General features: G+C 38.5%; 1 protein-coding gene across 4 annotated transcripts in view; it reads right to left on the bottom strand.

The window, feature by feature from the left end:
- SUGCT (succinyl-CoA:glutarate-CoA transferase) overlaps positions 1-25698 on the bottom strand; it is a 764199-nt gene that overhangs the window by 526075 nt on the left and 212426 nt on the right. For all 4 annotated transcript variants that reach the window (XR_004351441.1, XR_004351440.1, XM_032643169.1 and 1 more), the window contains one exon: positions 4730-4801. Coding sequence is in view for 2 of the 4 variants with exons in the window: in XM_032643169.1 (XP_032499060.1) it covers positions 4730-4801 (72 nt within the window). In the remaining 2 variants the exon portion in view is untranslated. The remainder of the gene's footprint in view (positions 1-4729; positions 4802-25698) is intronic.

The following is a 25698-nucleotide window of genomic DNA, read 5'->3' as shown; positions in this document are numbered from 1 at the left end:
CTATTATACGTAATGCTGCAGTGAGCATAGGAGTACATGTATCTTTTCAAGTTAAGTGTTTTCATTTTCTTCAGATATATACCTTTAAGTGGAATTGCTGAATTGTATGGTAGTTCTATTTTTAACTTTTTGAGGAATCTCTATATTGTTTTCCACAGGGGCTACATCAATTTACAATCCCACCCACAGTGCACAAGGGTTCCCTTTTCTCCACATCCTCACCAACATTTGTTGTTTCTTGTCTTTTTCATAATAGCCATTCTGGACAGGTGTGAGGTGAGATCTCACTGTGGTTTTTATTTGCATTTCCCTGATGATTTGAGATATTGAGCACCTTTTTTTTTTTTTTTTTTTTACTTACTACTATTGGTTTATTATAAAGGATACAACTCAGGAATAGCCAAATGGAAGAGATGCACAGGGCAATGTATGAGGTGGGAGGGTGCAGAGCTTCCATGCTCCACTACCCTCCCATCACCTTGCTGTCTTCACCAGAAGCTCTCTGAATCTTATAGTTCAAAGGTTTTCATAGAGCTCAAACTCCAGTCCCCTCTCCCCTTACTGGAGGTTGGTAGGTGGGGCTAAAATTTCTAACCCTCTAATTACTTGGTCTTCCTGGTGACCAACCCATCCTGGGGCTATCTAGAGACCCCACCCTAAGTCACCTCAGTAGCATAAACTCAGGTGTGATTGAAACGAGCTTGTTGTGAATAACAAAAAACACTTCCATCATTCAGGAAATTTCGAGGGTTTTAGGAACTCTGTGTAAGAAATCGGGGACAAAGCCTAAATATATTTTTGTATTTTACCACTTCATAGAAGTAGAAAGAAAAACCCACTTCTATCCTACCACCCAAATATGGTCTGTATTAGCATTATGGAATACTTCCAGGCTTTTTTGTGAATTTTGAGTATTACATTTATATTAGCATGGCAAACATTTTATGCTAATATTTATATTGAAAAAACTTATCACTATTGCTTTATGAATGTCACTCAGATCTCATCTTAATGTTATTTCTTCAGAGAGACTTTCCCCTGACAACCCAGCCACTATTTTAACACAGTAGCCTATTTTAATTCTCTGCATGGCACTTACCATAGATCGTTTTGGAGTTTTGTTTATTTATTTATTATCACTCTCCCACTGAGCATCTTTCATGTACCTGTTAGCCATCTATATGTCTTCTTTGGAAAACTGTCTATTCAGAACTTCTGCCCATTTTTTAATTGGATTGTGTGGGGTTTTGCTATTGAGTTGTATGAATTCTTTACCTATTTTGGGTATTAACCTATAATCAGATATATGATTTACAAACAATTTCTGCCATTCAGTAGGTTGCCTTTTCATTTTGTCAATGATTTCCCTTGCTGTGCAGAATCTTTTTACTTTGATGTAGTCCCACTTATTTTTGCTTTTGCCAATAAATCTTCACCAAGACTGATGTCAAGAAGCTTACCACCTATGTTTTCGTCTAAGGGTTTTATGGTTTCAGGTCTTATATTGAAGACTTTATTTTATTTTGAGTTAATTTTTGTATATGATGTAAGACAGTGGTCCAGTTTAATTCATTTGCATATGACTGTCCATTTCCCACCACTATTTATGGAAGAGATTGTCCTTTCCCCATTGTATATTCTTGGCTCCTTTGTCATAAATTAACTGACCACATATGAGTGAATTTAGTTTAGGCTCTCTATTCTGTCCCATTGATCTGTGTATCTGTTTTTATGCTAATGCCATACTGTTTTGATTACTATAGCTTTGTAATACAGTTTGAAATCCAGAAGCATGATGCCTTCTCCCTGTTCTTCCTTGTTCTTCTTTCTCAAGACTACTTTGGCTATTTAGGGTCTTTTGTGGTTCCATATAAATTTTATAATTGTTCTATTTCTGTAAAAAATGCCACTGGAATTTTGATAGGGATTGCACAGAATCTACAGATGGCTTTTGATAGTACTGACATTTTAACAGTATTAATTCTTCCAATCCATGAGGACAGAATATCTTTTCATAATATCTTTTCATTTATTTGTGTCTTCTTTAATTTCTTTCATCGATGTCTTACAATTTTCAGTCTATGGGTCTCTCACTTCCATGGCTAAATTTATCCCTAGGTATTTTATTCTTTTTGGTGCAACTGTGAGGTTGTTTTCTTAATTTCCATTTCTTACAGTTTGTTATTAGTGTACAGAAACATAACAGATTTTTGTATATTGATTTTTATATCATGCAACTTTGCTGAATTCATTTACTGTTCCAATAGATTTTTGGTGGAAACTTTAGGATTTTCTAACTATAAAGTCATGTAATCTGCAAGTAGAAGTAATTTTACTTCTTTCTTCCCAATTCTGATAACTTTTCTTTCTTTTCCTTGCCTGATTGCTCTAGCTAGGACTTCCAATTCTATGTTGAATAACTTTGGTGAGAGTGGGCATCCTTGTCTTGTTCCTGATCTTAGAGGAAAAGCTTTCAACCTTTCACCACGGAACATGATGTTAGCTGTAGGCCTGTCATATATGGCCTTTATTATGCTGAAATATGTTCCTTCTATACTTAACCTAAGAGTTTTTTATTATGAATGTTGAATTTTGTCAAATACTTTTTCTATGCCTATTGAGATGATCATGATTCCTTTCTTTCATTCTAATAGTATGATATATCACATTGATTGATTTGTGTGTGTTGAAACATCCTTGCCTCCCAGAAATAAACCCCACTTGATGATGGTGTAAGATCCTTTTAATGTATTGTTGAATTACGTTTGCTAATATTTTGTTGAGAATTTTTACCTCTGTGTTCATTAGGGACATTGGCCTGTAGTTTTCTTTTCTTGTGGTGTCCTTGCTGGGTTTGGTATCACAGTAATGCTGACATTGTAATATAAATCTGGAAGTGTTCCCTCCTCTTCTATTTTTGGAAGAGTTTGAGAACAACTGGCACTAATTCTTCTTTGAATGTTTGGCAGAATTTACCAATCTGGTCCTATACTTTTGTTTGTTAGGAGGTTTCTGATTACTAATTCAATCTCCTTACTAGTAATCAGTCTCTTCAGATTTTCTATTTCTTCATAATTCAGTCTTGGAAGGTTGTACATTTCTAGGAATTCATTCATTTCTTCTAGGTTGTCCAATTTGTTGGCATATAATTGTCCATAATAGTCCCTTGCAATCCTTTGTATTTCTGTGGTATCAATTATGACACCTCCTCTTTCATTTCTGACTTTTTTTTTGAACCTAGCTAAAGGTTTGTCAATTTTGTTTACCTTTCAAAGAACCAGCTCTCAGTTTCACTGATCTTTTCTATTGTCTTCTTAGTCTCTATTTCATTTATTTCCACTCTGATCTTTGTTATTTCCTTCTTTCTGCTAACTTTGGGCTTTGTTTATTCTTCTTCCTCTAGTTCCTTGAGGTGTAAATATAGGTTGTTTATATGAGATTTTTCTTGTTTCTTGAGGTAGCCATCTATTGCTATGAATTTCCCTCTTACAACTGCTTTTACTGCAACCCATAAGTTCTGGTATGTTGTATTTCCATTTTCCTTTGTCTCAAAGTATTTTTTAAATTTCTTTTAATTTCTGCATTGATCCAGTCATTTTTATAGTTGCATGTTGTTTAATCTCCACACATTTGTGATTTTCCAGTTTTTTTCTTGTAATTTGTTTCTAGCTTCATACCATTGTGGTCAGAAAGGATGCTTGATATGATTTCAATATTCTTAAATTTATTAAGACTTGTTTTGTGGCCTGACATATGATTTATCCTGGAGTATGCTCCATGGGCACTTGAGAAAGAATGTGTATTCTGTTGCTTTTGGATGGACTGTTTTTATATATCTGTTTAGTCCATCTGGTCTAACTTAAGACCAATGTTTCCTTATTAATTACCTATCTGGATGATCTATCCATTCATGTAAGTGGGGTAGTAAAGTCCCATACTATTATTGTGTTGATGTCTAGCTCTTCCTTTAGCTCTGTTAATATTTGCTTTCTATATTTATGTGTTCCTATGCTGGGTGCGTAAATATTTACAAATGTTATATACTCTTGTTTGACTGACCCCTTTATCAGTATGCAATGCCCTTCTTTGTCTCTTATCACAAAAGTCTATTTTGTTGGATATAAGTATTGTTACCAGAGCTTTGTTTTGGTTTCCATTTGTATGAAATACTTTTTACATTTTCAGTCTGTCTGTGTCCTTACATCTGAAGTGAGTCTCCTGTAGGCAGCACACATATGGGTCTTGTGTTTTTATCTATTCATCTACTCCATGTCTTTTCAATGGTGAATTTAGTCCATTTACATTTATAGTAATTATTGATAGATATGTACTTATTGCCATTTTGTTAATTGTATTCTGATTGTTTACTAGTTCCTCTGTTCCTTTCTTTTTCTCAGAAAAAAAATCCTGGCATTAAAAATCCCTTTAAAATGACTTTTCCCTTTTTGTTTGGACGAGTAGACAGGTCAATTTTTAGCATAATTTAAGCTACTATGATTCTTCATTTAAAAATACAGCCAGATACATCAATTTTACAAAACTAGAGTGCTAATTTAGACCCTATCCTTAGGATTTGTAAGCAAAGAAAAAGCATACTTTTAGGTGCTAACACAGGGAGTCTTGAGTATAGACTTAGCAACATTGCTCTAGGCAAAACTGAATTTTCCTGGCTTTGTGCAAAATGAGTTGTTGCATATATTATCCACCCATCCCAAATATTATAGATTACCTTGCACACAGTAGCAAACTGTTGGTTATTTCCTGCTCCGACTACAAGATATCCATCCTTGGTTTTAAAAGCCTAAAATAAATACATACATACATAAATATATAATTTTATATATTGAGAATACCACAAAAATTGTCTTTAATTTTTCAAACTTTTATATAGAATCCTTGTTCTAAAGTAATGTTATTAGTTAAATCAATATCAACTAATTAATATATTTTTCTCTTATATTTGCATAGTTGTCATTTGAGGTTTTCAAAGCACTTCCTATCTCTTCCACTAACTGTTATATCATTGGAAGCAGTGGGGGGAAATGTGTGACTTAGAAAAATAAATACTGGATTTTCATAACATCAAATTCTATATTCATTATAGTATGAATTAATGTTGGGTTTTCCCCAAACTCTGTGTTTTATTTGTTTCCAGTTTTTCTCATAGGGCAAAAAGAATGACGGTACATTGTTTTCTACAAAGCATACGAAGAATACATGGAAAAAAGGAAGGAAATAAGGGAGGGAGGAGAGAAGGAGGAAAGAAAGGAGAGTGGGGTGGAAGGAAGATGAGTAATGGAGCTATATTTTTGTCTTTGAAAATCTTAGATATAAACTTTGGGGTAATTTTCACTTTCTAGTAAGTGAAAAATGATACACCTGGACCTTGTGTGGCCTTATGTACCTGAGAATGCCTGTTCCTTTTAGGAGACATGGTCATTTGGTAAAAGCCAGAGACATATTAGTAACTGATGCCTCCACCTCCCATAGCCTTAGCCCCATGGAGTACTTTGCAGCCCTCCCTGATCCACATGTGATCACAGTGATGGTCGGAGGAAACAAATTTTACCCTCAGAAGGCCTCATTCCTGCTTTCTTTAAGTAAATGAGTTGCTTTAGTTTCCTCTCTACGTAAAACTTGCTCTGTATCTTCAACTACTTTTCCTTCACTTACTCCTGCCTCTGAGAAAGATATCTCTATCTTCCTTGGCACATCTTACTCCTAGGCTAATGACCTTAGTTCTACCTTCACTCACATCCTTCAGAACCCTGCTCAATTAACTTTTATGTCTTCATTTCCACTGGATCCTTTTCTTCCGCTTACATGTAAGCTCGTGTTACACTAAAAATATTAAAAATAAAATAAAATTTGGGGCTTCCCTGGTGGTGCGGTGGTTAAGAATCCACCTGCCAATGCAGGGGACACGTGTTCGAGCCCTGGTCCAGGAAGATCCCACATGCCGCGGAGCAACCAAGCCCGTGCGCCACAGCTACTGAGCCTGTGCTCTAGAGCCTGCATGTCACAACTACTGAGCCCACGAGCCTAGAGCCCATGCTATGCAACAAGAGAAGCCACTGCAATGAGAAGCCCATGCACCGCAATGAAGAGTAGCCCCCACTCACCACAACTAGAGAAAGCCCACGCATAGCAACAAAGACCCAATGCAGCCAAAAATAAATAAATTTTTAAATAAATAAATAAAATAAAATAAAATTTGCATCAATCCTGACACCCCTCTCAAGCTATCTTGAAATTTTCTCCCTTCCCTCTATCTCTAAATAATATTAAAGTGCCAGTTCTTCACCAACCACCACATTCCAATGCCCTTTGTCATCAGGATTCTTATCCTAACACTACACTGAAATAATTCTTTCTTGACCCCTCTGTATTATTTGGTACTGTTAACCATACCCTCCTTCAGGAAAGTGTCTTGTCTCTAGGCTTTGTCTGGGTTCATCTCCAATCTCTCTGACATGTTTTCCACATGCCCCTTTTACAGGATTATCTTCTCCTAACCTTCAGCATTACTTAAGCATCTGTATTTGGTCTTTTACTTCACTTGCTTCTTATGGTAGCCACTAGCCACATGTGAGTATTAAATTTAAATAAACTAAAATTAAATCAGCCAGTCACAAAAGACTACAAATTGTGATTCCATTTATACGAAATGTCCAAAATGGGCAAATCAATGGAGACAGAAAGATGAGTGCCTGCCTAGGGCTGAGGAAGTTGGGGAAATTTGGAAAGTGACTGCACTAGTACCGGCTTTCTTACTGAGGCAATGAAAATGTTCTAAAATTCACTGTGGTAATGGCTGCACAACTCTGTGAATGCACTAACAACCACTGAATTGTACAGCTTCAATGGATGAATTGTATGGTATGTGAATTATATCTCAATAAAGCTGTTATTAAGAAAAATTAAGTTAACAGTTCAGTTACACTGACATACTAGCTACATGTCAACCATTCAATAGCTATATGTGGCCAGTGGCTGCCATGTGAGACAGTCCAGATAGAGAACATCACAGAAAGTTCTGTAGTACAGTGCAGGTAGACTCAGTTGGTTGACTGTATTCTTTTTCTTTTATTCTTCCTATACATTATGTGGTATCTGAAGAATTGGAGGGAATTAATAAATGGTTATAAACTGTTAATAAATCACTCAAATGATTGCTTCCGTATAATAGAGTTGTGGCTAAAATGGATCTCAAGCAAAACACTATAATCCAGTTTTATTCTATTTACATTTTTGCTTGATTTGGAAATTAATGCTACTGAGATATTACATGAACCATTTTAAATGTTTGTATTCCCTTATCCACCAGGCAAGGGAATATAAAAGTAAAATTAGTGTTATACCTAATGCATTAGTGTTTCTTAAACTGCAGAAAGGAGGTCTACAACAGAGCTATGACAGAAGACAAGGATTTTGAGCAGAGATGTCTCAACAAACCACTGATAATTACGAAGTTACACGGGTTGTTTGTTGGCTTTCTTTTTTATGGGGAAAGGTGAGCTGGGGAGTGGATAAGTAATGTGAAGTAACAACGTGTGTTGCCAAGTATAACATGAAGAAAGGTTTTCAAAATTTTGGATCAGTGACATGTTCAATGAGTTTACATTTTGGGGGGTGTTCATTTCCTTTTAATTAATAAAGAAGTGCCTGTTTCTTCCTTAAGCCTGAACCATAACATGAAACATATTTTTACCAATATAATTTTTTTTTTAATTTTAAGCAGAGGTAATTAGTTAATGACCATTGGAAAGTAAATACTGAATAGCAGCTCAGCCACCAGGATATAATTAGACTAAGGCTCACCAAGTAGATTTATTAGGATGAAGGTAAGATTATGAGTTCTTTACATGATTATTTGTTCCCTGTTATTATTGCTACAGTGTTCATTTAATATATTTTGAAGTACTATATTTTGCTATATACTGAATGTTTATATCCTCTGCAAATTCATATGTTGAAATCCTAACCCCCAGTGAGATGGTATTAGGAGCAAGAACACAGCCATCTCCAAACCAGGGAGTAGAGGCCTCACAAGACATCAAATCTGCCAGCACCTTGATCTTGGACTTCCTAGCCTTGAGAACTGTCAAGAAATAATGAAATAAGAAATAAATGTCTGCTGTTTTAGCCACCCAGTCTATGGTATTCTGTTATAGCATCCCAAATGGACTAAGAAATTGGTACTGAGAAATGGAGTGCTGTAGCAAATACCTAAAAATGGGGGAGCAGCTTTATAACTGGGTAATGGGTAGAAGCGGGAAGAGTTTTGAGGTGCGTGCTAGAAAAAGTCTGCATTGCCGTGACTGGACTCTTAGGGGCAATTCTGTTGAAAGCTCAGAAATAAAAGAGAGTTAGTTGTAGAGAAAGCCTCAGTCTTCTCAGAGAATACCTAGGTAATCCTGAACAGAATGCTGGGTGTAAAATTCATATCGATGAGGTCACAGAAATGAAGAACATCATACTGGAAACTGGAAGAAAGGTGATCTTTGTTATGAAGTGGCAAAGAACTTAGCTGAATTGTGTTCATGTTCTAGTGTTTTGTAGAAGGTAGAACTTGCAAGTGACGAAACTGGATATTTAACTTAAGCTATTTCTTTTTTTTTTTTTTTTTTTTTGCGGTACGCGGGCCTCTCACTGCTGTGGCCTCTCCCGTTGCGGAGCACAGGCTCCGGACGCGCAGGCTCAGCGGCCATGGCTCACGGGCCCAGCCGCTCCGCGGCACGTGGGATCTTCCCGGACCAGGGCACGAACCCGCGTCCCCTGCATCGGCAGGCGGACTCTCAACCGCTGCGCCACCGGGGAAGCCCCAACTTAAGCTATTTCTAAGCAAAATATTGAAGGTGTGACTTGGCTCCTCCTGACTGTACAATATAAATAAATATAAATATAGTGCAAGTTAAAGACAAGCAAAGAGGAAGCAGAAATGAAAGATTTGGAAAATTCCCAGCCCATCAATACTGTAAAAAATGAGAAAGTGTGGTCAGAAGGAAACACGAAGGGGATGGCCAAGTGACCGTTTAAGGAGATGTCCTTCAGTAGGTGAATGGGTAACGCACTGTTATACATCCAGAAAACGGAATATTTTTCAGCACTAAAAAGAAATGAGCTATCAAGCCATGAGAAGACACGGAGGAACATTAAATGCATATTACTAGGAAGCTAATCTGAAAAGGCTACATACTGTATGATTCTCAACTATATGACAATCTGGAGAAGGCAAAACTATGGACAGAGTAAAAAGATATCAGTAGTTGTCAGAGACCGTGGGGAGGGAAAGATGAATACGCGGAGTATAGAAAATTTACAGGGCAGTGAAAATACCTTGTATGATACTATAACGGTGGATAAGTGTCGTTTGTCTAAATCCATAGAATGCACAACACCAAGTGTGAGCCCTAATGTAAACTATGAATTTTGGATGATTATAGTATGTCAATGCAGTTATACCAATTTTACATGTGAAGGCTGTGCATGTGTAGGGGGAGGAGATATATGGGAAAATTTCTATACTTTCTGTTCAATCTGGAACCTAAAACTGCTCTAAAAAATTAATTTAAAAAAAAAGAAAAGCAAGAAGCATCCTCGTGGTGATGATAACGTTCTGTATCTCAATGTCAATATCCTGGTTGTGATATTGCACTAGAGTTTTGCAAGATGTTACCAATGGGGTAAACTGGGTAAAAGGTACACAGGCTCTATCTCTACTGTTTCTTAAAATACATGTGAATCTACGATTATTTCAAAGTTTTTCTTAATTAATTTTTTTAAAAGATGATGGCATATTAGATTAGGGCCCCGACAACAGAGGAGAAAGAAAATGGGTTCAAGAAATATTTAGGTGGTAAAATCTACGCATTTGGTAATCTACTAGTTGGTAATGACTTGACTATGATGGTTAAGAGTTGAAGGCTGAGGAAAAAGAAGGTGTCATGGGTAACATTTAGGATTCTGAGGAACTTTTGAGATACTCCAGTGGAAATTTCAAGTGAGCAGGACTTGGGGACCAGATGAAAGGCTGAACTGTAGATAAAACTTGGGAGTCACTGGCTTATAATCTATAAGTGAAGCTATCACGTAGATGAAGTCATTTAGGAAGAGAGTTCAGACTGTAGAGCGGGAAATAAAGGGAGCCAAGGGATAATCTGAAGGTCACCCCCATTTGAAGCCCAGGCAGAAGAGGAGTTAGCCAGGGAATAAGATGAGGACTGAAGAATGCCCACAAGGTGGTCTTTCATCAACTCAGCAAGTGCTGTGCTGGTGTCACAAAGTGGACAGAATGCAGTTTGAAACGGATCAAGGATTAAGCAACAGTTACGGAGATGGAGAGAGAACATGTGAACATCTGTTTGAGAAGTCTGGCTGTGAAGGGGAAGAATAAGCAAAAGACTGAGAACACAGGATGGGCGTGGGTGCAGATACAGGTCCCCATGATGGTCTGGTGATGGGAGGTTGAGGAAGTTCCCAATGCTTCGATTTGCTTGTGAACTAAGGGGTGAAGTCATCAGCTGAGAGCAGCGTTGGGATAAATGAGACTGGAAGACCAAAAAGAGTGGAGACGTTCTGATGTATCATTGAAGAGAAAGGGACAGAAAAATGGCAAGATAAGTATAACTGGAATGCTGAAGTGCTGAGAGCCCAAATGAGTGATTTTCTCCATCGTCTCTCAGTTTCAGACATAGAATAAATGATATTTGCATTCTCTAGCGTTTTGTCAGATGGATATGACAAAAGATACAGGCGTAGGAAAATTAGAAAACTAGCCAGAAGGTTATTGAACCATGAGCTATGGACTATCTAGATATGGAAGAAGGTGGTAGAGATAGGAGGAGGTTATGGATAGGGCAAAGGGAGAGGTGTCAGTGGATAAGAAATCCTGATGAAGTCAAAGACCAACCATAGTGGGAGTAGTTGAACATGCACAGTGGAAGACAGGAGACTATGGATGGTCAAAATGTAAAACGCTTCATTTAGTGCTTACTGAAGCGAAGCAGTTTCAATGTCAAGTGAGAGCTACAGTGTGAGGTGACTAGAATAGTTGCTGATAAAAGGTAAGGACTCAATAAAGATCATTATTATTAAATAGTTACTAATATGCTGGTTCCTACATAAAAGGAACTCCCTAGTGCATTCTAACCCTTTGGATCTTGATTCCTGGGCCCTTATCCACTCTGCAAACTCTCTTACCTCATTGCCTTGGTCACCTCACTCCCCATACCAGGCAAGATTAGTGACCACATGCTATGCACACACACACCTCTAGCAGGCTTTCCATCACAGGGAGAACTCAAATCAAAAGCATCAGACTGGCCCACAAACACTCAGGGCTGGGATGTTTCTCTTGTAAAGAATTTAAGCCTCTGGGGCTTCCCTGGTGGCACAGTGGTTGAGAGTCCGCCTGCCGATGCAGGAGACACGGGTTCGTGCCCCGGTCCGGGAGGATCCCACATGCCGCAGAGCGGCTGGGCCCGTGAGCCATGGCCGCTGAGCCTGCGCTCCACAACGGGAGAGCCCACGGCGGTGAGAGGCCCGTGTACCGCAAGAAAAAAAAAAAAAAAAAAATTAAGCCTCAAGAGGAAAGAAACAATTGCTTCTGCATGAAATGATGAGAGAAAGGGTAGCAAGTGTCTGTAGTTTTGAAAGGACAGGCCAACACCAAGCCTTTCCTCAGAGGAGACCAGATTTCATTATTCCTGAGAAAATAAACACCTCTCATTGTGAGCTGTGCTTATTCAAGGGTGACAAGTTGCACTGGTAGGGAGACCACACAAATTGCATGGTTCTCTTCACATTCTAGTCATAATCAACCCCTTCTCCTTGGGAGAAAGGTGGTTTTCAGGCTGAGAAAATACTGATGGAACAAGGGATTAGATATCCCAAGGAAACTGCACAACTTATGAGCACACTGGGAGACATGTAAAGAGGACACAGGGATTCAAAGTTTAGTTCCTGTAGTTAGAGCAGTTTCAGATGTAAATTGTGACCACACCTGAGAAACTGAAGGGGAGAGATGTAACATACAGGGGTAGAGAATATTGAGCATACAGGAAAGCAGCGAAGTAAGAGGTCAGTCAGGAATTCCCACTGCTCTTGAAGCTGCTATTGATCCCCAGATACCCTGCTTTCTGAGCTTCCAGCCATGCTAACCTGCTCTGACGATGTCTTCATTACTGAGCTGACAGAACTACAGAAGGACTTCTAGAAGTTCTGCATCAACTCAATATATTATCAGACGATCAAATGGGAAAAGGAAAACAGGAACTTCCTCCGTCACCCTCTCAAACTACTGTATCGGTGCATCAGTATTTTCTCTGATCTAAAAAAGGTACATACAGTTGGTAGTGTGTCTACTTCAAAAACAAGAGCACCAACTTCAAACCCTCCTGGAGCTACTTAATTTTTAACAAGATTTTCTTCCACAAAAGGTAACCGTTGCTAAACGACTTCATCACCCACTGGAAAGAGACATTCCATGAAGTTTAACTCATGGCCATGAGAATGTTTTCTGGAATGTCAAGAAGTTATGACTTTGGGTCTGTGCTAGTACATCGTGACAAATTTAGAGCACTATTTCCTACCACTAACAGTTCAGTTCACCTTATGGCTGAGCCAGATGGCAATGAGACACAAACTGCTTACAGCTCAAGAACAGTGTCATCTATGGGACGGAACTGTGCAAAGTGGTAAAGGAGCCCGGGAGGCCCTAATTTCACCTACTACCTACTTCTCTACACAATTTTTTCATGGGGAATAAGCAGTTTTGAACACCCATTTCTGAATACTAAATACAAGCCCTTGTCCTGAATTCTAGAATAGCTTTGAAAGCAATATTATGTACTGATTTCCTGCCACCCCAGATCCAGTTCAGGATTTTCCAATACCATAGGAAGTTTGAATGTTCCTTGAGCTCCTTCAAATCAATTAAATCCCATTTCAAATAAAAAATATTTAGAATTTTCAATCACTCATTATTTGATACTAGCTGTGCAGGCAAGGGCAAGAAAGGAAATGGAAACTGTCCTATTTTGCATCTTCTTCACAAATTATCAGTGGATATTATTTTTCTTAAAAAAGAAGTCCTTTGTGAGGAAAGCCGGCTGTTATTCAAGAAGGCAGCCATCGTGTATCTTGGACACAATGTACAATGGCACACGGGGTTGCTTTTCCTGGAAAGTATGGGTTAGAAACCAGTTTTGATGATTCTGAGTCGACTGTTTTATAAATTGATTGTTTTAAGCCAGATTGTTTGGAAGAGCCTGCCCAAAGCACCTACTATTTAACGGAAAGTAACAAAAATTTCCGGACAAGAGTCCACACTGATTTTTCAGGAGCACTTCAAGGTAAAAATTCCTTGACTGTGTTAAGCATTTTTTAAGTGCTCTTTGTTTTATCTCCATCATGTTACAACAGTCATAGTTCCGTACTAGTTATGTACCATACATGAGAATATCATTTCTGACAATGAGCCTACATTTATCTAAGACTAGTTAAAAGCATTCATAGGCTAGAACTTTATTCAGGCTGTCACCATAACAGTTCACCTTCAAGCAAAAACTATAGCTAGAACAGAATATTAACCACAGTTACAGTAACAATATTATTGTAAAGTGGATTATAGAGTGGATTGCCAATAAGATTTTTGAAACATATTTTAACTCCATCATGTCTCAAGATTTATCAATGACAAAATGTAAGGCACACACGGTGAGACTGGGATTAGGGGAGAGGCCTGACATTAGACCTACCCACTAGACCTGAAGAGGCACTGGAGTAACGGTCCAGTTGAAAGTGGAATTTCAGCCCAGAGTATAGAAAGTATGAATAAGCATGGCTTAGGAAGGCATTCAGCCAGATAAAGTATGGGGGTATAGGAAGGGAATGGAGTAAGAAATTTTGACAGACTAATTCTTGAAAGTCTGACAGTAGGCAGTCGGCTCCTGAGATTTATAGGCAGAGGCTGCAGGATCCCAGTTATGGGAATGAGGTTCAGAGACTTGCCTCCAAATTCCCACATGAAGAATTGTGAAAGAAAGCCAAAGGGTGGAGGGATAGTAACCAGGTAGTTAACTAGATGAGAACCTCAGAGAATATAAGCAAAAGCAGAAGCCCAAGCCTTTGAACAAAGACATATGAAGCAATGACAGTGACATCAGGAGCATGGGAGCCTGGCTGGCAGATAAGAATTTAGAGCCTGCTGCAGCTACACCAAGCATCTAGGACAATATCTGGCATAACAGAAGCTTAATACATTTTATTAAATCAAAGCCGATGTATTAATGCTCGATCACAGCAAACCAAGCAATTCAAGAAATACTAGACAGTATACAAAAGGCTTGCTGGCAAAACTAGGAAACATGAAGTAGGAAAGAGGAGGAAGTGTCAGGGACCCAAAGGTGAGGACTCACTGAGAATGACAAACATGCTCAGAATTGATTCCCACAACAAACTTCCTTCTTCACAGGTTATTGCCTAAGTTTAAGGGTGCAGATAAGTTTAAAGGGAGATGGAGACTGTAATTCCATTAGGACTTCCAGATGTATCCTGTAGTTGGAACAATGCAAGACTCAGTCCCCCTAATTAAGTACTTATTCATTCTACCACGGTCAAAATTTTGCCCATTCACAAGACAGCCCTTCCATTTTCAGAAGCCATTTAGTTGGCCTGAAAGATCTCTTCCTTTACCTGCCTAACACTCAAAGCCAAGGGTTTGTTAACCCATTGTGGTGTTTGGAGGCAAGGAAGTTGCTATCCTATAGGATGATGAGGAGAAATCTCCTAGCATCTCACCACAGGGCAGGACCATCAAAGGTGCATTCATACTGCCACCACCTCCAACCATCAATTCCATCATCATCACCCCAAACCGGTACCCATAGCAGATGTTGCTGTGTAACTCTGGCACTCTGTCTTGAAGCATATAGGATCAGCCTTAGTATTCTTTCCAACAAGTAACCCAGACAGCTACTACAAAATAATTGAACATTAACTGGAAGTAAAATTTCTTTTGCATCCAAATATAAAATGGGTTCCTGTACAGAGGCTTGGAATCTAAAGTATACAGGTTCGCAATACATCTTTGGGCTTGGCCCAAAGATCACGGGAAGAACTAATGGCTACTCAACTTATGCAGTGAAGAATAAGTGCTTATGGTAAGGCCCGGCTGACTCACAGGAACAAGTGAAATGTAGTCCTCATGGGATAACCAAGTATCTTAAACAAGTCAACTCCAGGGTCCGAAGAAGCTTAGAAGAAGGCTCCATTTTAAATATTTATAGACATCTCTAACTAAGGAAAGTGATGGAAAAGGTGGTAGGCTGCAAGCAGCTGGTAGGACCTTGATGAGATGGCCACATTCCAGGATCTGAACCAGTTCTTTAAAGGACTCATTCCTTCTTCTGTGTGATCAGGACCTGGGAGCCTAACCCAGGCCATCTGTCATGCATGTGAGATTAAGGAAGAGACCAGAATGATGAATTGCTACTGTAGTGAGAAATAACTATATTAGAGGCCAGAATCTTTGAAGACTAAATGATCAATGAATTCTCTCCCTGGGAAGCTAAAAATCAGAAGGCAAAATTAACAGAATTGAGCATGGATTAATTGTTTCTTGTCTCAAGTCCTTATGAATCTGGAAACTGAGTGAAGCCTGAATCTGTCGATGGAAAGGTCAGTAGACCCTTCTGTGTGTGCCTCTAAGAAGAAGGGAAAAACGAGCCCAGGCTTTTCAGCAGAGGGAATCATGCTGAATTGCTAGAGGACTGAAGTCTCAAAATGTACCTCAACTATTTCCATTTCATGACATACAAGTAAAAACAATATGTACTCTGAATATTATTCTGTACATTCCTGTTTCAATCACTGGTGACCCAAAAGCGCTGGACTCACTCACATGGGCACATACACCACAACTGAGGTCATGGGAGTGTTATGCAAGGTTCTTTTGCGTCAAAATTTAGACCAACTAGGAAGTTGTCCCTTCCAAAGTAATTTAACATCAGAGCCATTAGAAGCATTCTTCCAAAACAACCTGAAAAAAATTTTTCAGTAAGTCCTTCCAGTAGGTCAAAAGGTGAAGAAAGCAATAATTCTTTTCTCATCTCCATAACCACTTAAGAAAAGGTATTTGGTATTTCTATGACCCCTGCCAACATTAACAGGTCATATTAGCTAAAAGGTCAGGGGTTACAGGAGATTGTTTTATTTCAGAGTTTATTCTCTGTTTGAATAATTGTTTCATTTCAGTTCCTCTGGGATTCATGCTCTGTAAATAAAGATGGGAACTAGTTAAGCATTTTTATGCATAATAGAATGTGCTGGAAATAATTTACCATTGCTTGTCTTCTCAAACACTAAAATTCTTCATCCCAATTACGGTAAATGTTTAATTTGCACTCCTCCCTCAACACCCCCGAAGCAGCAGCTCTGTACATAGGGTGACCGACCACTCCTCATCCCTGGTTGACGAGACTCACGTGGGTATTACTCCCAAGCCAGGCAATCGATTCACCGATCAGGAATCAATTACATCAGCTTGACAATTCAAAAGGCCACTTGGGAGTGGGGCTGGAGTGACCATATGAAGCTTAAGTAATTAAGTAAGAAAGCCTCAGAAAGACTAAAACTGAGACAAAAGACCATACTACACCAAAGAAACAGACAAGGACTAAGACTACACCAAAGAAACAGACAAGGACTAAGCAACTGCGCATGCCAGACGGCATCCTGATTCCCATGAAATGGAACTGAAATGGAACAGAGATTTCTGCAAAATCTCTGTAGCTTTACAATAGCCTCCCCTTATCCATCCCCCCATCCCTGTTTATGAGTTAGTTTGACTGCATTTCTGCTTGTTAGAACCAAAAAAGATTTAATCCTAGATTTCCTAAACTGTGCTATATGATGCAAATTCAGGGTCAGTATCTGAAGTTCTCCTGCACACTGGAGTTTGGGGGAGTAGTGAACAAGAAGGCTGGGTCTATATCTTATGGACTTATGATCTGCTTGCTCCACACAGGGCCTGACATATAGGAGGATCTCATATTTATTTGAAAATGGATTTTTACAGAAGATTTTAAGCCAGCATTTCCCAAATTAGTTTCACAAAACACTGTTCCGTAGCGTGTTAATAACAATGTTCCCTCTGTTTTTCTCTCTCAGCACCACACACACAAAACTTTTCTTCACTTGAATAAGTTTGAGAAATGCAAGCTCAACAGCTTTTTTACTCTACTTTTCAAAACCCTTAATGTGCTAGCAAATTTATGAATCTCCAAAAGGGGCCTAGAATTTTAAAAAAGGAGTTTGCCGAATTAGTTTGATCATGAAACTCTTTTGGTAAGAAAGCCAATTAATTTTTCCCAGAAGAGTGTTCCACAGAAAAGTTTAAAAAGGGCCAGGCAAACTGTCAGGCCTATACAGGAGCAAGGACCCTGCTGACATCCAGAAGAATCTATAGAGTGTGACCTTTCATTTTCTTCAGTGTTGTTTCACAAATTAACTGATATATTTAAAGTTTGATTTAATATTATCCCCTAAAGAATAAACTACGTTTGCAATTTTATGTAAGTCCCTAAATGAAGGCTTTGGCTAAATGCCAAGAGAATACTGATTTATTTTGTCTTAATCCATATTTTCCATCCAATAAAGTTCAGTTTTTTAAATATGATAGCTAATTATTTAGACAGGGTGTCTTTTAAAAAATGATCATGAAATCTCATTCATCAGGTGTTCTGAGAAGAAAATGACATTTGCGAAGACCAAATAGTTTAAGTTCTTTAGGAACTTCCCTCCACATGTTGTTCAATTAATATTCAGTTTTTAATTACCTAACTAAATATAATAAATTATTTTGCTCTCAGATAGTAGTCCGTCTCTGCTTCCATTCCCTACCATTCATTCATTCCTCCCTTCCTTGCCTGGGATGGCTCCTATTCAGCACTTCACCAAATCTACTCTCAACTGACATCTTAATCACAACTTTTTTTTCTCAAAGTCCTCACTTTTTTTGATCTCCTTGCCCTTCCTAACCACCCTCTCCTGTTTTACCCTGGAGAGAAACTATGCAATCTTACTTCCTTCCAATCCAATTCCTCCTACTCTGTGGGATTTCTGTGCTTTTCTCCTCAGTCTCTTTCTTCTCCTTCAGCTCTGTGATTGAACCATGACTTCTACAGGAATTCTCTTTGTAACACTGACCCACTTCCAAATTCTTGTCCTAAATTTTTCAAAGTTGGTAATCAAAACTGAACCACTTAACTACCATCTAAACCAGGACTGTGACAGGTTAGAAAACCCCCTTGGGAAACCATCATAAAGCTGGAACACATAAAGGGTAAAAGTGTAATGAGAAAGACCCATTCATGAGAAAAGGTGGGAGGAAAAAAGACTTCCTTGAATAATCCGAACCATGGCTTTTCCTTAAAGAGGTTCAAATCTATCAGTAGGGTCTGAATAGCGAAAGCCAAAAAAATGGTCCCTGCTTTCCATTAGGTCCCTTAGGGTGCCATGCAAGAAGTAAATACAAACTCTATTTAGAAGGATACCCTCAACCTAAATTGAAAAGGATTTACACTGAGATAGCCCAATTATCTTTGAGCCCACAATCCAACATTACACAATATACAAGGAAATAAGCTACTATGAGCAGGAGTTGGCAGAAACAATAAAGAGCAGAATCAGAATCACAAGATCTTCAACTAATGGTGTTTCCAGATAGAAAACATAAAATAACCATGGCTAAAATGTTTTTTAAAATGAGGGGTAGATTCAAACATATGAGAAAAGTATAAGTTACTCTCAAAAAAGGTACATTTTTTAAAGAACAAGATAGAATTTTTTTAAATAAAAATATAATTGATATTTAAAACTCAATGGACAGGTTACAGAGCATATCAGAAAGCTGAAAGGAGAACTGCTGCCTGGAATAGAGGTTTTTAAAAATTAGCTAGAATTCATAAAAAAGAAGAGATCAAAAACGTAAAAGTGATATTAAGAGACAAGGAGGTTAAAATTAAAGCATCCAAATGGAGTTATAAATGGAGGGAACAGAGAAAATGAGGGAAATGCTATATATGAAAAGATAATGCCTGAGAATTAATTCTGTAAACTCAATGGATCCCAAGTGGAACAAAGAAGAAGAAACGTACATCTAGATAAACCATAATAAAACTGAAGAATATCAAAGACAAAATAAGAATGTTACAATCATCCAAATAAAAAGATAATCTGTCCTTTTTAAGAATGTCATTTAGATCGGTAGCAGAAACCTCTACAGCAATAATAGAAGTCAGGTGATAATTATGAGATATAATAACAGGCAATATAGGATTTCTTTTCCACATAAAAGTTTATACCTAACTAAAATATTCTTAAAGAATAATCTTGAAATAAAGTCATTTTCAGACTAATAATGTCCGAGAGAGTTTATCACCACCAGATCCTCACCAAAGCAATTTCTAAAAAAATATGCTTTAGAAAGAAGGAAATTAAACCTAGAAGGAATGAGATACAAAAGGGAATGGTGAGAAAATAAAGTAAAATACAGTATTTGAGTGAATCTAAAACACTAATATTAAAATAATAATAATAATTAGTAAGGCAGTAATGGGGATTGAACCACTAAGATCTCCCTTCAAGAGAGAACCTGATGTGGGGTGACATCAGCAAGATGGCAGAATAGGAAGCCCCAGATCCTCTTTCCCTCAACAACAGTACATAGACCAATTCCCTTTATGAGAAATCCAGAAAATGGTTAAGAGGCTTCTGCATGCCAGGTCCCCAGGCAAGTGTGAAACCAGTCACATCAAAGCCAGTAGGAAAATTTGTGGCACTCATCTGCCATACCCCATCCCCAACCCCTACTCAGTGCATCATTATTGGGAGAAAACTCCCAGTTGCTGGCTTCTTCCTGGGGAGGGAAAGAGAAGACTGAGACGTACAGCCACTGTGCAGACTTTTTGAGATGCTGCCTGAGGGACGAGGTTTCTGTCTCACTTGTCTCAGAGAACTTACAGGACACAGTATACCCTAGATGCCTGGGGGCTGCTGAGGAAAAAAAAGAGAGAGAGAGAAATGGGTGGCATCTACTATTCCAGAGGATCCACAGTATGACAGACAGAGGTGTACAACGAAGTGGCCTCTCACTCAAACAGGGAAAGAGACGAGTAAAGTATGCATCCAATTATTCCAGCTCTTCAGGGGGCTGCTTAAGCAACTGGTTTCTGCCTCTCCAGTCTCAGAGCACTTATGTGACACAACATACACTAGATACCTGGGGGATGCTGAGAATAAGAGAGCTGGGAGTTTGCTGCACATCTAGAGAACCTGCAGTACTGCAAACAGACACCAGAGGGAGGAAGAGATTATGAGATCCTGAAAAGAGAAAGTGCAGTCCAGGGAAGATGCGTCCACCAAAAAGGTTTAAAAGGCCTCCAGAATCTCTAGCTAGGCTGATTGGTAAAGGTCTTTCCCTTTACAGAGCCAGCACATAAAGACTGGAAAGGTGGCTGTGGTCTTCCAAATGCATGGATCCCAGCACAAAGTTGTAAGGCACATGAAGAAACAGAAGCATGGCCCAGTCAAAGGAACAAAATTATTCTACAGAAAGCGACCCTAAAAAAACAGGTTGCTATGAATTACTTGACAAAGAATTCTAAATAGCCATCATAAAGATGTTTGATGAGCTCAGGGAAACTATGCATGAATAAAATGAGACTATCGTTAAAGAGACAGAAAATACAAAGAACTAAAATGAAATTTTGCAGCTGAAGAATACAGTAGCTGATTGAAAAAACTCACTAGAGTTTATGTTCACTAAGTTCACCAACAGCAGACTTAACCAGACAGAAGAAAGAATCAGTGAACTCAAAGATGAGCCATTTTAAATTATCCAGTCACAGGAGCAAAAAGAATAAAGAATGAAGAAAGCATAAGGGACTTACGAGACATAATAAAGTAGACCAATATACACATGTGGGAGTCCCAGAAAGAAAACAGAGAAAGGTGCAGAAGGACTATTGGGAGAAATAATGGTTGAAAACTTCCCAAATCCAGGGCTTCCCTGGTGGCGCAGTTGTTAAGAATCCGCCTACCAATGCAGGGGACACAGGTTGAAGCCCTGGTCCAGGAAGATCCCACATGCCGTGGAGCAACGAAGCCCATGCATCAGAAGCACAACTACTGAGCCTGCACTCTAGAGCCCGCGAGCCACAACTACTGAAGCCCGTGCACCTAGAGCTCATGCTCCACAACAGTAGAAGCCACTGCAATGAGAAGCCCACGCACCGCAATGAAGAGTAGCCCCTGCTCACTGCAACTAGAGAAATCCTGTGTGCAGCAACAAAGACCCAATGCAGCCAAAACTAAATTAATTAAAAAAAAAAAAAAAACTTCCCAAATCTGCGGGGAGAAATGGATATCTAGATTCAAGAAGCCAAAAAAACCTCAACTAGAATGAACCTAAAGAAGCAAGTCCTTCCCTATCAGTAATTACTCAAAATATAAATGGATTAATCTCTCCCATCAAAGGCATAGAGTGGCTGAATGAATAAATTCCAAACTGAAGTTCAAGATAGAAAAAAAGAATATTATTTATTGACTTCTCTATGAATTCACTAATTCTCTCTTGCTGTGTACCAACTGGGGTTAAATTTATCTAGTGGGTTTGAATGTCAGACATATTTTGGTACTCTTTAATGCCTATTAATTCATTTCATATTTCTGTTGAAATATCCTATCTTTTTAATCATCATTTTGTCCACCTTTTCCTCTGTTTTTTTAACATATTAATCATGATTAATTTTGAAGTCCTTGTCTATTAATTCCAGTATGTGGACCATCTCTGAGTCTGCTTCAATTGATTATTTTATACCTTCCTTACCAGTCACTTTTTCCAGCTTTTTCACATGTCTACAAATGGGTCTGTTAAAAATTATAAAGGATATATTGCAAAGGTTCTGGATTATGGTAACTTCCTATAAAATTCTGGGATGTTTCTGTTAAGTTTTGTTCTGATGGGCAGGTTGAATTACTTAAAAGATCACCTTGATCTCATCAAGAATTGGCTTTAGCCTTTGTTAGGGTTGGTCTATTTCAGTATTGCCCTTACTCCTAGACTTTGGTCCTTACTCAGAGGGTGTAGTCTTTCCAGGTTCCCAAGATAATAGTACAAAGGTATTGACAAAGTCTACTTTTAGCAGAGCACATCACAATTTATAAAGAATTTTCATAGATGTTATTTTATTTGATCAGACAGGTTCTCTTACTAAGAGAACTAAAAGAAAGGATTCAGCACATACCACAAAACATCCAAAAGTTCTCCAGATATAATAAACTATTCCTTGTCCCAGAATATTCAAGTCACCAATATTCATTCATTCAATACATATCTATTGTTGACCTACTATATCTTCTTCTGGGTAATATATTAGGCACAGGGGGAGACAAACATGAATAATATACTCTCAAAAAGTCCAATATAAAAGCTTATGATCTTGTGGACAAAGGAAGAAATGAGAGGGCTGACAGAACCGAAATGTCTTCTGTCTCATTTGGTTTCAACATTTTCTTTTCATGGTTGTATTTTGGCTTAGAAAGAACATACAAATAACTGTTTCTTATTATTGGTGAATTTATTTGTGTCTTCTCTATTAATCTTTAATGCACAGGCTTGGCATATAGCATGCCCATGTGATTTACCCCCCTCCAGCTGCTTCAGGTTGCACAGATTTCCCACAAAACTCCATGATCACAAGACAGAAATTAAGATGTATAAAGAGCTTAGAAAAAAACAAGTATTTCCAAGTCTATTGGAATACATCAGAAATTTATGGTGGGGACAAATTTCTTGCTCAGGTTTCTGGAATTCAAATGGATTTTCAAATGGCCTTATCGAAACCTGGAGCCGCATTTTAGAACTAAACTGTAAATACAGCTGTAGCCAGACATCGCATCAGCTAAAAACTCATTCTGAAGGAGCAGAAAAAAAAAAAATCTTTAGAAAATGTCATATCTAGGGGCTTCCCTGGTGGTGCAGTGGTTAAGAATCCGCCTGCCAATGTAGGAGACATGGGTTCGAGCCCTGGTCCGGGAAGATCCCACATGCCACGGAGCAACTAAGCCCATGTGCCACAACTACTGAGCCTGCGCACTAGAGCCTGCAAGCCACAACTACTGAGCCCACGTGCCACAACTACTGAAGCTCGTGTGCCTAGAGCCCGTGCTCCACAACAAGAGAAGCCACCGCAATGAGAAGCCCGTGCACCGCAACGAAGTGTAGCCCCGCCACTCACTGCAACTAGAGAAAGCCCGCATGTAGCAACAAAGACCCAACAGCCAAAAATAAATAAATTTATTTAAAAAAAAAAGAAAGAAATGTCATATCTAAAAGAAGATGTCTACTGGCCATCAATAATAAGTTTTAAAGTAGCTAATAACAATAGATATTAACTTGGTGTTATTTAACAGTTATCTTTGTATAAGAGTCCAGGAGGGAAGGCCACCAGTGATCTTTGAATCTAGTCAGGATAAGCTCATTGAAATTTGTCTTACACTCTGAATCTCTTTTGAGTCTGGGATGTACCCAGCTCACTTGTATACACTGGAAAGTGTAATATTCCCTGTGTTGCACTCCTTGAAAATACTAAATACCCACCTTGTTGCCCTGCTCAGCGAACAGGTTTCTGTCTCAATTTCTCTACTACGTACCTCTTTTATCTGTTCAGACTAGAATGTTATCCTAAGTTGTGAGTGACTTTTCCAGGACTCTGAGAACCTAATAAGTTCTCTAAGTACTTCTGTCTCAAGGGATAGAATTTTCTCCCTGTAACAGATCTCCCACCACGAAGAGCCTGATCACTTGGGATTATAGCGATAGCTATTCTTTACTAAGTGGTTATATTCCTGCCGGACTCTATGCTAAATTCATTTCATGAATTACCTTGCTTATCAGCACATCCGTAAGATGTAGATAGTATTATTATAAAGTTACTGTAGAGGAAACTGAAGCCCTGAAAGATAAGCAACTTCCTCAAGCTATTAGTTAGCAGAGCCTCCCTGGAGCTAAGGTGCTACTGCTTTTCTGACTTTGAATATACCACCCCACTACTTCGATATCTACCTGATGCTTGCCTTTCTGGTTCAACCTGACATCCTTAGATAATTATTACCTGATCATAACCAAGATCATAATATCCTTTATAAACAGTGTATGGGTCCATTCAGGAAATTTCACGAGGGCCAGCCTCTGCCACCCAGGTAAGGGTCCCTTACTTTAAGCCTTACCCAATCTTTTCTTTCAGCTATATGCTGAATGTCACACATATGTATGCTGAGGGTCACTTTGTAGAGCCCCAGTGCCACCTCTCCTAAGTAATAAAAGCCTCAATTTTGTCCGGATCCAGTTGTCATTTCTCGCCCCTGAATGTTCGGTCTTGGAGACAAAAGACCTAGATTCTGCTACTAACTTACTATACAGCCTTAGGCAATCACTTAAACTTGTCAGGTCACAGCTCCCTCACTTATAAATTTAGGGTGTTGGACTGGTCCCTTCCAGCTATTAAATTCTGTGATTTTAAGATCAAACATGAAATCCTGATAGGAGGACTATAATAAAACAATGAAGAAGAAAGAAAATGGTCTGGTCTAGAAGATCTTGCTTATTTTATTATGAGTGTTTGGGGCTATTTTATATATGTTTACATGCACTTAGAGACATTTAAAATGAGGACATTTTATAAGGTAAGAAACAAGAAAGCCCTCACACACATGAGATTTAAAATGTAGCTCCAGAGTTCACAACACCCTCATCATGTATAAATAGAACATAGAATTTACAACCACTTTCTCTCCAATATATTTCTTCTGGCTGAGAGGTAATGTCAACTACATGAGCTTCTGAGAACACTAACCTTCGTTCTTTATGTTGCTGAGTAAAGTAATACTACTTTGTAAAGACATAGTGTCCTTAGGCACTCAATCTAATCATTACTGTGGGTTGGTTTTTGTTGTTGGTGGTTTATTTTTGTAAATAATTATAATTGTCCCATTCATCAAGCATCCACTATTGGGTCTGACTCTATGCTTGGTAATTTACATGCATAATCTCATTCTTCCAACAAGCCTGCAAAACATGTATGACTATCCTACTTTACTCATAAGAAAATCAGGTCTCAGAGAGTACAACAGCTTAGCTAAACACTGTTAAATAAGAAACCAAGACAAGAACCCAAGTGTGTTGGGCTCCGCTCTGCCATTCTTCTCAAAGTAACTTAAATCTGCTTGCTATTTAAATAATAATAGTAGTAAAATTTATTGAATCCTTATTGTGGAATAATGCTTGTAAGGGTCCCAGCCATCTTCTCAGTTAGACACTATTAGTATCTCCATTTTACAGGTATGGAAACTGAAGCATAGAGAAGTTAAGTAATTTGTCCAGAGTTACACAGTTTTAAAAGATCAATGCTTTCAAACCCCTTCCTGCAAACCACCTACAATGTGGCAGAGGCTCTAGGTCTAGAGGGAAAGTACTCATTTCTTCTCAAGTTTCACAAATTGATATGTACGATGATTAGACTGATAAGGCAATTATTATAGAGTCTCAAATCACGGAATTCTCCCACATCTACTATTTTTCCACACATCTACACATATATCAAGTATGTATAAAAAGAAATTACCTTCCAGCCT

This window comes from Phocoena sinus, chromosome 9 (genome assembly GCF_008692025.1).
Source record: "Phocoena sinus isolate mPhoSin1 chromosome 9, mPhoSin1.pri, whole genome shotgun sequence".
NCBI classification, from domain to species: domain Eukaryota; kingdom Metazoa; phylum Chordata; class Mammalia; order Artiodactyla; family Phocoenidae; genus Phocoena; species Phocoena sinus.
The sequence above is the reverse complement of the archived record's forward strand: the minus strand, read 5'-3'. Positions and strand labels throughout refer to the sequence as shown.